The sequence below is a fragment of the Centruroides vittatus genome, unplaced genomic scaffold (assembly GCF_030686945.1).
Source record: "Centruroides vittatus isolate TY-2023 unplaced genomic scaffold, ASM3068694v2 contig_417, whole genome shotgun sequence".
Lineage (NCBI taxonomy): Eukaryota > Metazoa > Arthropoda > Arachnida > Scorpiones > Buthidae > Centruroides > Centruroides vittatus.
This window is the reverse complement of record NW_027122227.1, coordinates 2,629,059-2,644,679: the sequence shown is the minus strand read 5'-3', so window position 1 is coordinate 2,644,679 and position 15,621 is coordinate 2,629,059. Positions and strand designations below refer to the sequence as shown.

General features: G+C 28.2%; 1 protein-coding gene across 2 annotated transcripts in view; it reads left to right on the top strand.

The window, feature by feature from the left end:
* Positions 1–15,621, top strand: part of Oga (O-GlcNAcase) — a 53,995-nt gene that overhangs the window by 25,841 nt on the left and 12,533 nt on the right. For both annotated transcript variants that reach the window (XM_067272028.1, XM_067272027.1), the window contains exons 6-8: positions 243–341; positions 5,209–5,490; positions 10,175–11,128. In XM_067272028.1, the coding sequence (XP_067128129.1) occupies positions 243–341; positions 5,209–5,490; positions 10,175–11,128 (1,335 nt within the window). The remainder of the gene's footprint in view (positions 1–242; positions 342–5,208; positions 5,491–10,174; positions 11,129–15,621) is intronic.

The window sequence follows — 15,621 nt, the reverse complement described above, 5'->3', positions numbered from 1 at the left end:
TAATTACATTTCAATTTAGTTAATTAATTTTTTATTTTAAGCATTCATTTAATTATTATGTTAAATACTATGATTAAATTATGTAACTTAGTCAAATTGTAACTAATATTTATTTTCAGATTATTAATATTTGATGTTAATGATAACCAGATTGGTAATGTTATTTTGTAATGCAACTAGTGCATCAGTTAATAATTATGCCCTAGTAAAAACATGCATGAAATAAAATTTTAATATTGCAGAATATTGTGCTGCCAGAGCAGTTCCTAATGTTCAAAATTCTGAATATTTAAATACCATTGGTAATAAATTACTACCTGGAATCAATATAATGTGGACAGGTAAGCTCTTTGTTTATATTTACTAATAATAATTAGCATTTATTTTTTTTACTTCTTATTTAATACTCCTAAGTAGACATTTATTATTGTTTGTAAGAAATTGGATAAGAAAAATTAAGTTTTCCTTAGTTCTTGATTCTATTCTCAGATTGGACTTTTGAAACAGAACACAAGATTTAGCTGTTGGGACCAAATATTCTTGAATTATGATTCAAATTTTGATTTTTTTTACACAACCTGTAATGAAAGATTGTGCCATTTTTTTATGATTGTTCTATGCACATGCTAAAAAATATAAATATTTTATTTTTCTTTTCTCTTTGGTTTAAAAATTTTATATTTTAATGCTTATTAATAATGTTTGAAACTAAACATGAAAGTTTTTCTGTCACTTGAATCATTTCTTTGTTCTTTTCACTAGTTTTATTACAAATAAATTCCTCTTAATATACACCTGTTCATTGAGAACAAACTGTAACCACCAAAAGATTTAAAAAACATTATTCATTTGGTTTATGATTCAGGAATAATGTCTTGTAGCAGAAGGGATTTTATAAATACATGTAAATATCAAATTTTTTTTTCTGCAGAAGAGAAGTCAAATATTTTTAACCTTTCTTCTTGTCTAGAACAGTGGTTCTTAACTGGTGCTCTCAGAACACTGGTGCTTTGTGCACTTGGAGAAAGGAATCGGTAAAAAATTGAAACAGTTATTAAGACAAAAAATTAAAAGTCATTGTTTTTAATTTTATTATTTCTACTTGTACTTATGTTGGCTTTTATCGATTTCTATAATGGATTTATATTAGAAAATTAATCAAATTTTTAAAATGAAAATATGATTCTTGTGCTGACAGTACAAGTACAAGCATATCAATAATGATACTCACAATAGGGAGAACAAAATAAAAAATGTCAATAGACAATATTTCATTGATTATTTAGATTTCTGGTTCACTTATATTGATTAAAATGTATGTTAAATTCCATTTTGTTTGGTCTGTGGGGAAAAGCTTTGTCATAGTGCAAAGGTACCAGCAAAATTAAAAATGGCATTTTACATCTAAACACACTAGTCTCCACTCCAAAGACAAGAATTATTTTTAAAGATTGTTGACTAATCAAATTAATAAAGGAAAAAAATTTTAAAAATTAGTAACAATATCTAATAAAGCACAAATTGCATTGTCTAAAATTGCCAAAATAATTACTAAAAATTTAAAACCACACCATAGCAGAGCATCTGATTTTACCAGCATGTTCTGAAATAGTTCAAATTATGTTTGGTGATGATGCAAGAAAAAGAAATTATGAAAATTCCTCATTTGGACAACACAATGAAAAACAATTATACATATGTTGGATGATATTGTTAAACAGTTACTAACAAGCTTTCAGAACAATACTTTGCTTTACAAATTGACAAGTCCACTGAAATCAACAGTATAGCCCACTTACTAGGATTTTTTTCATTTCATTGATGAAAACAAAATAGTAAATCAATTTTTATGCTGCAGACAACTCACTGAATGCACAACAGTACAGGATATTTTTACTCCATTTTGTCATATTTAGATAACTTACGTGTAGGAATCTGTACCAATGGTGTTCCTTCAATAGTTGGTTCTATTAAAGGATTTATTAGTATTTTTCTTCTGTGCAAAAGTAATCTTATATCTACACACTGTTTTTTACACTGAGAATCACTTGTCTCAAAAACATTACCTAAGACATTAAAATCCGTATTAGACCAAATTGTAAATATGGTAAACTACATCAAATCGCTACTCTTATGAACACACCTATTTAAAAAACTGTGTATATATGGAAGCTTAGCATGAATCTTTACTTTTACATACTGAGATAAGGTGGTTATTGCAAAGTAAAGTGCTGGACTGAATTTTGGAACTTAAGTATGAATTGTCAATGTTTTTTCAAAATGGAGGGAATGATATTTTTAAAACTTTTCTTCCAAACAATATTTACAATATACAAATGGCATATTTAGCTGATATCTTCAATGATTTAAATAATGTGAATTACTGGTATGCAATACTGAAAATATTCTATAACATCCAATGACAGACTGTCAGCATTTTTAAAAATATATCACTTTGGAGAATGCACATAATTCAAAAAAGGACAGTACCCTAAAGTGTTTCCTTCAGTCCAAAATAACAATATTGATGAAATAATTCTATTATAACACAACATTTAGCATTATTAGAAGAAAAAATTGTGGAATACTTTCCTGCATTGAATATCAAATATTATGATTGGATACAAAATCAATTCTCTGCAGTCAACACATCAAATTATGAATTTTCATTAAAAGAAGAGGAAGAATTCATTACATTGCCAATGGATCGTACTCTCAAAACAAAATTTTCTGAAATAACAGTTGAAGAATTTTGGATTTTTGTTCAAATCGAGTTTAAAACTATTTTTGAAAAAGCAATTAAAATTTTAACATTGTACTTATGTGAGCTTGGTTTTTCAACATTAATGAATATTAAGACAAAGAAATGTGAAAGGCTGACAAATATAAAAGAGGAAATGAGAGTAGCTATTTTACACATAAGACCAGATATTGAAAACATATTTGTAAAAGTTATCAAGCCCAAATATCCCATTAAAAAATTATGATAATTTTCTTTTTATTTAATTTCATTTCATTTACTGATTATTACTTGCTATTGTTATTACTTGCTATTGCTATGTAAACTGTTATGTACATGATTTTTAATATATTATGCAATATATAAAAAATATATATACTGTTTTATTTTACAGCTGTGTTCTGCAAAAATCTTGTAAAATTGTAAGTGTTCTGTGATTCTAAAAAGGTTAAGAACCACTGGTCTAGAAACACTACAACCCCTGAGCAAAAATATAGAATATTTTGTAAATGTTGTGAAAAATTATTTGAGATTAAATTCACAAAAATATTGAACTTTTAACAATTGATAAATATAATAGACATTAAAGTAGTTACACACCAATTGTCATAAAGACATTTGCGTAAATTACAAAGTTACTTTAACAAAGTAAGAGTTGAACAAAAGTATGGAATCATGAAAAACATTAATCAAAAATATGGAATACTGATGATTAATATTTTGTAGGGCCATCTTTTGCCCTATTTACAGCTACAATTCTTTGTGGTATTGTACAAATAAGTCTTTTTACACAGTTCTGGATCCTCTGACCATGATTCATTGACTGTCCTCTTTAATTCTTCTATGATTGTGGCTTTTTTTCAGACTCCCTTTTCTTCTGAATATTTCAAACAATTTCAAGTGGATATATATCTGGACTGTTGGCAGGTCATTCTAAATGCTATATGTTAGGTTTTTTAAACTATTGCTTAATTTGCTTATTCCTACAGCATTTTCATCATGGTAGATAAAACTCATCCTTAAAATGATCTTCAGATGTTTTAATGACTAAAGATTCTAATAACTGCAAATATTTATCAGCATTCAATGTACTATCAAGGGGCAATCCTTGATAGTACATTGAATGCAGATTAGTAGCAATTATTGATAGTACATCTCACTAACTCTTTACAGGTTATACATCATTACACTTCTAGGAAATTTTGTCAATGAATTTAAACAGTATGAACAGGGATGAAATTTTTCACCTGGTCTTCTGTACTGATGTACTGTCATCATCACCATAGCCAATATGTATTTTTAATTCATCTGTGAACATAACTCATTGCCAGTCATTAACAGTCCAGTCTTTGACCTTTGGCCCATTTGAAATGATCTTTCCTTTTGTTTTTTTGTCATGTAGGATTTTGTTTTAGCTTTAGTTTTAGTGGTAACCTTTCTCTGCTAGCCACTGTAGGTATTACTGTAGTGTACTGTAGTACTACATTAACACCTTGAAAATGTTTGGAATATAAAAAGTCACAACCACTGAAAGATCAAAGAAAGACAGTCAATGAATCATGGTCAAAATATTAATTATTAGTATTCCATATTTTTGATTAATGTGTTTCCTGATTTCATAATTTTGTTTAACTCTTACTTTGTTTAAAATGCTCTAATGTAATTTATGCAAATGTCTTTATGACATTGACTTTAACATGTCTATTATATTTGCCAATTGTTAGAAGTTCAATAAAAGTTTCATGAATTTGATTATTTCAGGATCAAAATAATTTTTCACAACAACTACAAAATATTCATACTTTTGCTCTGGGGTTGTATGATTTCATGCATAATAACCTGGAATAAAACAAATAAAACTTTTGCATAATTCATACCATCGTACATTCTCTGCTTCAGCCATTAAAAGCATGATACTCACCACCAGTATGCAGTTTAAAAGATACCATCTCAAATATTAAAGTTTTGTTTTATATATTTTATTTCTGGTGGTGGTAGTTTTATTTACAATTTTGCTTTCAAAAAATCAACAAGAAATTCTTTCTAATTAAATTATAATTTATTGAACATTGAGAAGATAATAGAAATAAAATTTTAAACAAATTTTGTTTGGATAATGTCAAAGAAATAAAAAAAGAATGCTGATGTTTGTTGAATTATAAAATTATTCACATAATTATTGCTTATATTTAAAACAATAATTAATATTGAATTATGAATAAAATGAATTTAATTAATGTTTAATATGTATATGCTGTATTTATGTATGATTAAATTTTATGTAAGTAAAAAAACAATGTAAGAAAATAATAGTAATATATATCTTATTTATTTATTAAGTAAAATTTTTTATGTATTTATAGCTTTTGGTTAGTCTCAGTCATTTGCTGTTCCTAAATTATAATTATTCCAATTGAAAAAATTTTTATTGTGTTTGTAATTATTTAATTCTGTTAATTCTATTTTAGGATCCAAGGTTATATCAAAAAATATCACAGTACAATCAGTACAGGAATTATCTGAAGTACTGAAAAGACCACCTGTGATTTGGGATAATTTGCATGCTAATGATTACGATCAAAAGAGATTATTTTTAGGACCTTATTGTGGTCGTTCAACTGATCTTATACCTCATTTACGTGGTGTGCTAACTAACCCAAATTGTGAATATGAAACAAATTTCATTCCTATTCATACATTGGCACAATGGAGTAAGTGTAATGCAGATGGCAAGCGAGATCTTTCAGTCAGTAAGTATAAAATTTTTAATAAATTTTTGTTTGGTTAATTAATTTTATCTTACTGTTCTTGGCTATAATAAACAATGCATATTTTTTCATTAGATAAATACAAATGATCTTGTACTTCAACTTATGAACAATATGTCTTTATGTCTAAAATTTAAATTTTATGTGGATACTGAAGTTCTCTTGCGACTTGGGGTGGCATTGAAGTCAGTTTTTGGCCATTAATATATAATAAATAATTAATGTGGGCTTATTTTTATTGAATATTATCTTCTTTTCTTTTTGTGCAAATTTTGAGGTTTTATTGCTGTTCTTGAGGTGGTGTTAAAGTTGGTAATGATGTTTTTCACTATGGTTGGCAATATTTATAAACTTATACAATTATTGCTTCAAACACGCATCCAAACATAATAGTAAATCTAGCAGTGGAGATAAATGCAAGAAATGTCTCTATTACCATGGAAACTAAACTGGACATTATAAAACTAAGTGCATTAGGTCGGGTGGCAAACCTTTCTGAGCCCGCGTGTCATATAGTAAGTACACTTAGCTTTAAAGATGTTTGTGTGCCAAAGTTTTAGACTTCGAATAACAATATTTAAAGAAATTAAACAAATATGCTTTAATTAGAATAAATGTACAAAAAGCTTATTGAAAAAAGGGCGATTGAAAAACACAGATGATCAATCGAAATCGTATATACGTTACGTGCCAGATGATTTCTCTATATGTGCCACAGGTTTGCCATCCCTGAATTAGGTGAAAAAATTACATTTGTAACATCTATTATTAAGCAGTAGCCAGCAGGTAAATGAGTGTAACATATTCTATTGAGTACATTAAAGGATCAAACACTAAGTGGTTATTCTGTGTACAAATTTACTTTCTAGGTTAGCTTTGACTTGTGACAAAACTTCAGGAACCTATCCTGTTCATAAATGGGAGAGCTGCTGTAAAATGTTCTGATGGAATATATAAATCTTGTTTCTTAAATCTAGTAGTAGTGTATGATATGAATATGAAGTAAATTTACAATTACTATAAAATAAATTTGACTTTAAATTCGAAGCTGTTTAAATTTAGTGGATAATTATAAAAGAGAATTAAGTTTTTGATAAATGAAAATAGACCTGCCTTTGAATAATATAACAATAGATTGAAAAGTAATAAGGTTCAGGATTTGGAAATTTGATAAATGAACTCAGCTCTGCCTATGAATTATGTTTATTACCGTATTTTTCAGAATCACCAGCAATCCAGAAACCCCAGTGTTACAGGCATGCCAGTTAAACTGCAACTAAAATATAAAATTAATCAGATCTAACAAAACTTGTTGTTAATTAAACATTAACAAAAACATTCTTCCCAGTACAATAAAATAATAACACTGTAATTTGACTGACTTAAATCAGGAAGAGAGTTTTCATTTACAAGACAATAGAACAATTAAGGACTTACTGGTGGTGGTGGTTAGTGTGGGCTACACTGACCATCTACCCTCAACCTTAAAAATAACACCTTCCTCTCAAATTTCACACAATGTGAATGTTAGTTTGTGTAAGCTGTGATAATTCACAGTAAATTTCTTAAATTTGATATGTTTATTTTTGAGTTATTGAATAAAATACACACAAAAAATGCACTTTTGGAATTCCAAGAGTATTTTATGTGGTTAAAAAGAAGACAGAATGAAGAAATTAAACATTTAATTGTAGTTTTTGATGTAATGCTGACAGTTTCATAGTTTTAGAATAGAAACACATTGGTTTTTATGTGACGTAACTTCTTTTTTTGTGTGCGCACGCACCCTCTAGACAGGGATGTATAACCTCACTTAAACCGGTATGCCAGTTTTTCCCATATGAAAGTATCTGGCTTTGTCTCTCTCTGATAGACACATGCCAATCATTCTGCAAAAAAACAGTAATAGAAAGATTGACATTATTGAGTTAATTTTTTTTTTATTATACTTGATGATAAAAGACATTACTAACATAATTCAATCATACTGTTAAGTTCTATTAGAGAGTATTTTGTTTTATAAAAATTTTAACTCTTACTGAAATCATATTTTTTTTATAATGATCAGATCATATTTATATAGACATACAAAGATTTCTATTTTTCTGAAGAAAAATCTCAACTTTACAGTCCTGTTTTGTATTTCATAATACATTGTTATTTTGATATATATGAAGTTCTTGACATATCCTGTTTGTTTATTAAATTTTAATTGATATCAACTGTAACAAAATAATACTGTAATATGGACAATGCTTTTAAATAATTAATCTCAATTACACTGACACTAAAAATCATTTTTAAAGAGTCCACAGATCATTTTTATTTTCAAATTAAATGTTTTTCAGCTCCCAAATTAACTACTAATAAATAGTAGTTAATTATTTATTATATCTCCTCATCTTTTCAATGATTTCCTCCCTTTTAATTATAGTTTGACATGTCTCAGAATAATGCTAAAATTAAATACTGTTAAATATTATCAAAAGATCTATTTATTAAATAACTACTTATCACACCACTAACTTACGAATTACATATTCAGAACCAATATACGGTGTGATCAAAAAAACGAACATTTTCAAACCCCTTGTGGGCTCTGCTTCAGGTTTATAACAGTTTTTAGATGGAAATTTGATTAATGAATGCCGTTAACTAAGAGTTCAATCTTGAGTTCGAACGATTTACAAATTAATTGTTAATCGAATTTCCATCTAAAAACCATTATGAACCTGAAGTATGAAACGTTTTGAACCCCTTCTGGGCTAGAGCCCAGAAGGGGTTCAAAAACATTCGTTTTTTTGATCACACCTTATATTGGTTCAGAGTATGAAATTTGTAAGATCTATTTATATTGTTTATTTAAAATTTATATAAAAGTGATGGAAACAATTATAAATAAATTAACAAAATAAGATGGTTTTAATAGTAATGTACTCCCATAAAATCTACAGTGCTGTTAAAATTAAACTTTGAAGAAAAACAAGTTTAAATGGTGAGAAATATTTGCATACAACATTTTCGGTCTATTTTGTAGACTGTTGTCGGGATTCTTTATTAATGAATTTGAATAACTTTTCCGACCACATTACAAAATTTGAAATATTTGAACAAAAGCAAGTTCAAAAAGTTGAACTTTGAGCTATCAAATTGTCCAATCTATAAATTTTCAATTTGTTTTCTTTAATTTTTAATTAATGTATAAATTATATATAATTACTGTAAATCCTGTAATAGATGCCCAGGTGTCTATTGGACAGAATATACTTAATCTCCAAGATATGAGATCAAGACTTTGTTGGAGACCTGGTGTCTATTTCATTCTTGTAGATTTTCAATCCAAACCAATGATAAAAAGGGGAGAAATTCAGTTCAGTTTTCTTTCTGCCAGCACCTCCATTGTTTTCCCCATCCATTCTTTCTTCTAAACAATGAAAATTGCAGATAATTCACAAGAACTTTTCCCTTTTTATTTAATAGAAAGGGGCTGTCCATAAATTATGTTCACATTTTTCTTGAAATTTTTACTTCCCCCACTCCCATTATCCCAGTTTGTTCAAGTTTCTGTAACCCCTCCCTTCCCTCTTCGAACATCTAACAAAACTCAATTTTCCTCGAAACCTTCATGCATTTTATTATTTATAAAGTGATAAACTATATAAAATTTAGTGAAATAAAATGGGTGTCCATTGAAGTTTAATCCTTCCCACTTGTCATCACCCCCCTCCTTTTCAGTGTGGATGTCATTTATGGACAGCCCCCAAAAGCATACTATTACACAACAACATTTACAATTGTAAGCATAAAGTTTTTGTGGTATTACCATATCTATGTTTTATAAATGTTTCTAGCTACCTTTTGCTAGCTGTGAACACTGCATTTTATTTATCACTTTCATCTAACTGATGATTTCTTTTACCTTGTCCATCACCATTCATCTGCAGACAGTTATTTTTCTGTCACTGATCTTCTTGTCCCCACCTTCTGCCAGCCTCTTTTCTTCACTCTTATTCTTGAAAGCCTCAGGAGCATAACACTTGCTCCTAAATTCACTTTGGATGCACTTTGAATTTCTGTGCTGCTGTTTCTCTAGACTGTTCTTTTGCATATGCAACTGTGCTTGGTTTGAAGGCAATGCTGTAAAGCCTCTTGGTTGCCTTCCCAATTGATGTTTAGTTCACTGATTTATACAAAATGAAGAGTTTGAAACAGAAAATGCAGGAAGTTGTACCCACTCACATATTGTTTACAGTGAACTTCAGTTGCACTCTGTCATAGTAAAAACATATTTAAAGGTTGTCATGGGAAAATTACTACAGCACATACCAAACACTCTTAAACTTTGCATCTATTAGCAGTTTAAATTAAATAATCTGCATTTATAGGAGACCTGACATATATAAAACTGAATATTGTAAATCCTTCAATATAAGTATTGAAAATTTAAATTATTAAACAAGATAAATATATTTGTATTTTCCAGTTACAACTGAATTATATTATTGTGTCAATCTTTAGTTAATTAAATTAATCTAATGGTTGAAGTTTTGAACTTTGTTTTATTTTTGCCTTTGTTATAACAAAAATGTTTATAGAAATGTTTTATTTAAAATTTATTATTATTTTAATCCGAAATGGAAATGAAATATTATTTGTTTGTTTTCAGATGATTCTGTATCTGCAGATATTAAATTAGAAGCTGAAAGTGAAAATGGTTCTGTAGAAGATATTCCATCACATATTGGACCAAATACATATCATCCAAAGCATGCTCTGAAAATATCTATTAATGAGTGGCTACCAGAATTTTATCGCACTAAAAATGCTTATGGGCAGGTAATACCAGCTCCATTTGTTCCCGCTCCAATTCCTGCTTGCCCTCCTCCAATGTTAAACAGTGTACTTTCCATTGCAATGGCTCCTCCTGGAACTCAACCAATTTTACCAGGAGCTATGCCACCAAATGCTCTTGCACCAGATAATTCTACTTTCCAGCCATTAAGTAATGAATTAGTAAATTCTCTTATAGCACCAAGACCAGTTCCAGAAGTCAAAGAGGATGCTATTCTAGAACCAATGGACTGTAATCCCTCCCCTAGTACATCACCTAAACATAGTGATTCTCGTATGGATCAACCAGTTAGTCTTGATGGTGAACCAAAAGACATTTCTAATAATGAAGAACAACAAAATGGTGGCTTAGAAAGTATTGATACTGCTGAAGAAATGCAGACTGAAGCAGTTGATAATGCAAACCCAAATGATGAAGATGATAGACAGTTGACATCTGAAGATATAGCTTTACTTGTTGATCTTTTCTATTTGCCTTTTGAACATGGAAGACAAGGTGTACAATTCTTACAAGAATTTTTTTGGTTAAAAACACATGGTCACACTGTGTCTGAAAATAGGAGGAAAACTAAAGCAGAAATGCAAAATCCAGAGGTAGAAGAGTGGTACAGCAGAGCCAGTAAATTTGATCAGATGACACAAACTGTTGGAAAGTTACTAATTCGTCTAACATATTGTCAGAATCGTTCTTTGCTATATGATTTATATCCATATATCTGGGATATCAAAGGTGTTATATCTTTGCTTAACTCCTATGTGAAGTGGACAGGTAAGCATTTTATATAATTTAAAGATGAATTTTATGATTAAGTTTTTGATGCTACTGTGATTTCCTACAAGCAGTTTGAGACAATATTGGTTTAATTAATTTTATTTCAGTTTAATAAAACTAACATCCCATTTCCTTGCCTACTATTTAAATGCAAATTATAAAACGAAGTAATTTGGGAAAAGGTGTTAAAAAGTTTTTAAGTACATTTTTGTTAATTATCATTACTATCAAACCAAAAAATAACTTCAAACAATACTATGTAGTTAAATTAAGAAGTGATATTTATAATTTCATTTATGTAAAATCTGTAATTTTATATTTTGACAATTTTTAGTTATTAGCATTGCAATATAATTTTTATATTTTAAGCAAAACGTTCATACATGGAGATCAAGTGAAATTGTTACTTGCAAGGAGTTTTAAATCTTTGATAAATAAATATTTCTTGCAAAACAATAACAAGTATGGTTAGTTCAGTGTTACCAAGCCTACTCCTTAGGAGTAATTCTCTCTTCCTCCTGATTCTCAGGTATTAATAGTGAGGTTGAGACTGAAGTTTTAAATGCAAAAATGTGTACGTCAGATGTTCAGCACCGCTTTCCTGTAAACCTAGAAGTTTGGCAATGGTGTTTGGAAAGTCAATGGAATCATGCTTGACATTCCGAATGCTATTGTCAAACTTCTAGGCTTACAGGAAAGCGACACTGAACATCCGACCTACACGTTTTCGCATTTAAAATTTCGGTCTCAACCTCATTAATATCAATCTGTTTTTATTTGATTAAATATCAAATTATATGTTATCTTAATTACATAATGTAAAAATACATACAGATATATTGTATGAAGATGACATGTTATAATTTACATGAGGGTAAAATGTGAAATCATGTTAATAAATATTTTCCTGGAAAAAATAGAAAATTACATAGCTTATGCTACAAAGTGAATGGTTTGCTATTTTTATTTAGAAGTGAGTGGTATTAGGGTTAATCAAATGATCATATTATAATATCAATTTAAAATTGTGAGTTTTGTAAACAAAATTTGATAGTTAGGCACTTTCTGTCAGAAGATTTTAATCTTGTTGCAGTGTACACATTTCTAGAGAATTGTGTAGTATATATAAAGATGTAACAGTAAAGTATTTCATTAGTTGTGAAATAAATATTATACATAGATCTTGAATCACAGTAATAGAAGATGGCAGAGATTAAGAGACTAAAAATAATTACTGTATTTATTCACATATAAGAAGAGGTTTATTCATTTTTCACTGCTTCAAAAACCTAGGTCATCCTATATGCACGAGCGAAGGATTCTTTGCGGTTTTGCAGCAATTTCTGTGAACTGTGTATACTTCATGCTGTCATTATGGGTCTACAGTCTATTTAGTGCAAGTTGTAAACAAATTAACACACACTTTCCTTTGTTTATTGGTTTAATCCTATGTCTATTAGTTAAAAACCACATTGCATTTCATTCATTCGCAGAAAATAGTTTCTAGTTATTTATAAAAACATTAATGAAATACAGGTCACTTAGCAATATTTATAAATGTAGTTATTTTATATTAGTTAAATTGTTATTTTTAATAAATATTAGCATATTCTGAATCATTAAAAATAAACTTATTCCAGTCATGTGCATTATAATGTTTTGGTTTTGTTTTCCATTCATCACGTATTAAGGCAAACAATCATGTTTTCCTTAATACGTGCATTTGATATTTTATTTGTGATTAAACGAAATAAAATTAGAATTGTATTAATAAATCTGATTTTCTTTATTTTAATCTATAAAGTCACACCTCATCCTTATGCAAGATCATCTTATATCCAAGTAAATATGATACATTACAACTAACAGATAAAACAATGAACCACAGTGAAAATCTATCAAAGAATGTCCTTTCTCCACTTTCACTGGCATCAGGGCTTCATTCATCTCTGTGTTCTCAGTGGTTTCCAGAATTGTTAATCCCACCCCAAGGGAAAAGGGTTATAAAGGAAAGTTCTAAAAGGAAACGGAAACAAAGAACAAAGAAAACTAACTTAAATCAATATTTACAATAAATAAACCATAAAGCGGCTATATGGTTAACTTAAACTCTGGATGAGTCCATCTTCGACTTGTCCCCCTTAAAAATCAAATTGTCCCTCTGTGGGGACAATTTGATTTTTAAGGGGGCCCCACGTTGGGAAACACTGCACTGTCCTTTAATTTACAATTTGTTAAACGTTTGTCTACAAGGATTAAGCTTATTAATAGGACGTATTCCACTGGTGATTTGGTTGTTGCAAACCAAGGAAAAACTTATTCAAAGAAACAAACAATCTTTATTTTCACCTAGTATTATGCCTTTAATAATAATTTTACTTCTCTATCCATTGAAATTCTTGTGGTTGAATTTCATTGTCTCTAACTTTGTACATTCACTTTGCACATTATATTATTCTGTAATATAATTTGTATTTGGGTAATTTTTCATTACTTATTAGAATTTTATTCCATATTAGATGTTTGTTTTAACAATTAGTTTTATTATGTTTCAATGGTAACAGGAAATTAGATTTACTCCAATAAAGCATAAACATTTAAAATCCATGTGGTTTTGAACCCTGTTGATCCACATTCCAGAATAGTTGTTCTTCAAAAACAAAAAATTATGCATTTCAAGAAAAATTTCAAATAGTTAATCTAACATTTAAACTTTTATTTGGAATTTCTGAAGAATTTGCACTCCTGAAAATAAACCATATATGCTTGAAATTATGTGGTTCTTTCAAATGAAATGGAGATTATAACGGCAACACTGACGATATTGAAGGAGAATAGGGTGCCACTGTACAGGTGGAGGGAGCTTACCTCTGAATGAGTGAGCAAATTGTCCAGTATCTGTAAATCCTTATATGAACAATAAATTACGTACTTGCATTGGATGTCTGAGTCTGTTTCACTTGAAGGAACTAAATACTTTGGTTTTATTTGGATAATTTATTCCGCTAAAGTATGATTTCTTGTTATTTTTTGAACTATAATCAAAATTTAGAGTTATTTTATTTTATTGATTTAGTGTTTCAACAATAATTAGAAAAGTTAAATAAAATTAACAATAAAATGTTAGTTTTATTACAGTAAATTTTAAGTCACAGATTCTATATTTAAATAGTCATTAATGTAAATGATTTAAAAAATTGGAAAAACTAACGTTTTTATCACTTATTTAGATACACTAGACCTTAATAATTACTAAAATCTCATTTTAAAAATTGAAGTTACTTTGTAAAATATTTATTTGCCTCTAATATGAATTTATTGCCAAAATATATAACAAATATTAATTTTATCTTAGATAAATATTGAATTAAAGTTAAAAGTTATTTAATACATTTACATTTTTAATGGAAATCACAGGAAGCACCATCAGTGTAGTGATGAAGTGCAATCTTTTTGAAAAGTATTTGGTTTATGCTTACTGTTTAATAGTAGATAACACAATGCTATAATGTATTTTGAAACATTTCAAGTTTATCTTTAGGCATTTACTATTTATTTAGTCATAGTAAAATGACATTGGTAGTTAATAGTACATTTATATTATATTTACAATAAATGGAAATTAAATATTTCAGAAATGATCATGTTTACAGATAAAAATAAAACTTTAGTTCATTCAGGGAGTAAAATTTAATTTGCCTAAATCGTGCATTTCTTCTAAACAAATATTCTTTTATAAATATATTAAATTTACTTTGCTAATTATTAGTGAAACTGAAATATATGTACTATGTTCAACTGTTTATAAATATATTGTAAAACAGTTGAGAGGTATCCAAAACAGTTCTTGCCATCAGTAGATTCAAATTAGAAGAGAAGTTAACATGTATGTAAATATTATATATATAAACCGTAATCAAATTTTAAGTCAAATATCAAATGCATTTAAATTTTCTTAAAGCTGCTGCTGCTGTTAATGGAATTTAATAATTGTGGCTTTTTTCTTACTTTACACTAATGTTCAATGACAAAAGATTGAATTCAAATTGCTTTATAAACAATTTTAGTTAAATCAAAGTATCTTTTTAAATCAGTAAGGTTCAATTAAATCCGTCTATATAATGTCAATCAGATTAGTTTTAAATGATTTGAATGAAAATTAAGAAGATAAAACTATTAATTGGTGAAATACGTGACACTTCTTTGTACAGATATCAAAAATATATTTATTTTTTTAAAATTTTCAGTTGAGGCAGTTTATACAAATCAAATAAAATTGAATGTTGTTTTCAATCATTGTTCTGTGGAGTTTGAATATAGAAGTTTAAAAAGCATTTTAAAAATAAAGGAATATGTAGAACAAAATTATATTTGAGAAAATGTAGTATAAGAGTGAAGAATTTTTCTAAGACTGGTCCTAAGAGCCAGTCTTTCTTGTGCACTTTTATCATCATAACAAGCTTGCTACTTGAATCCTAGAACTGAAGTAA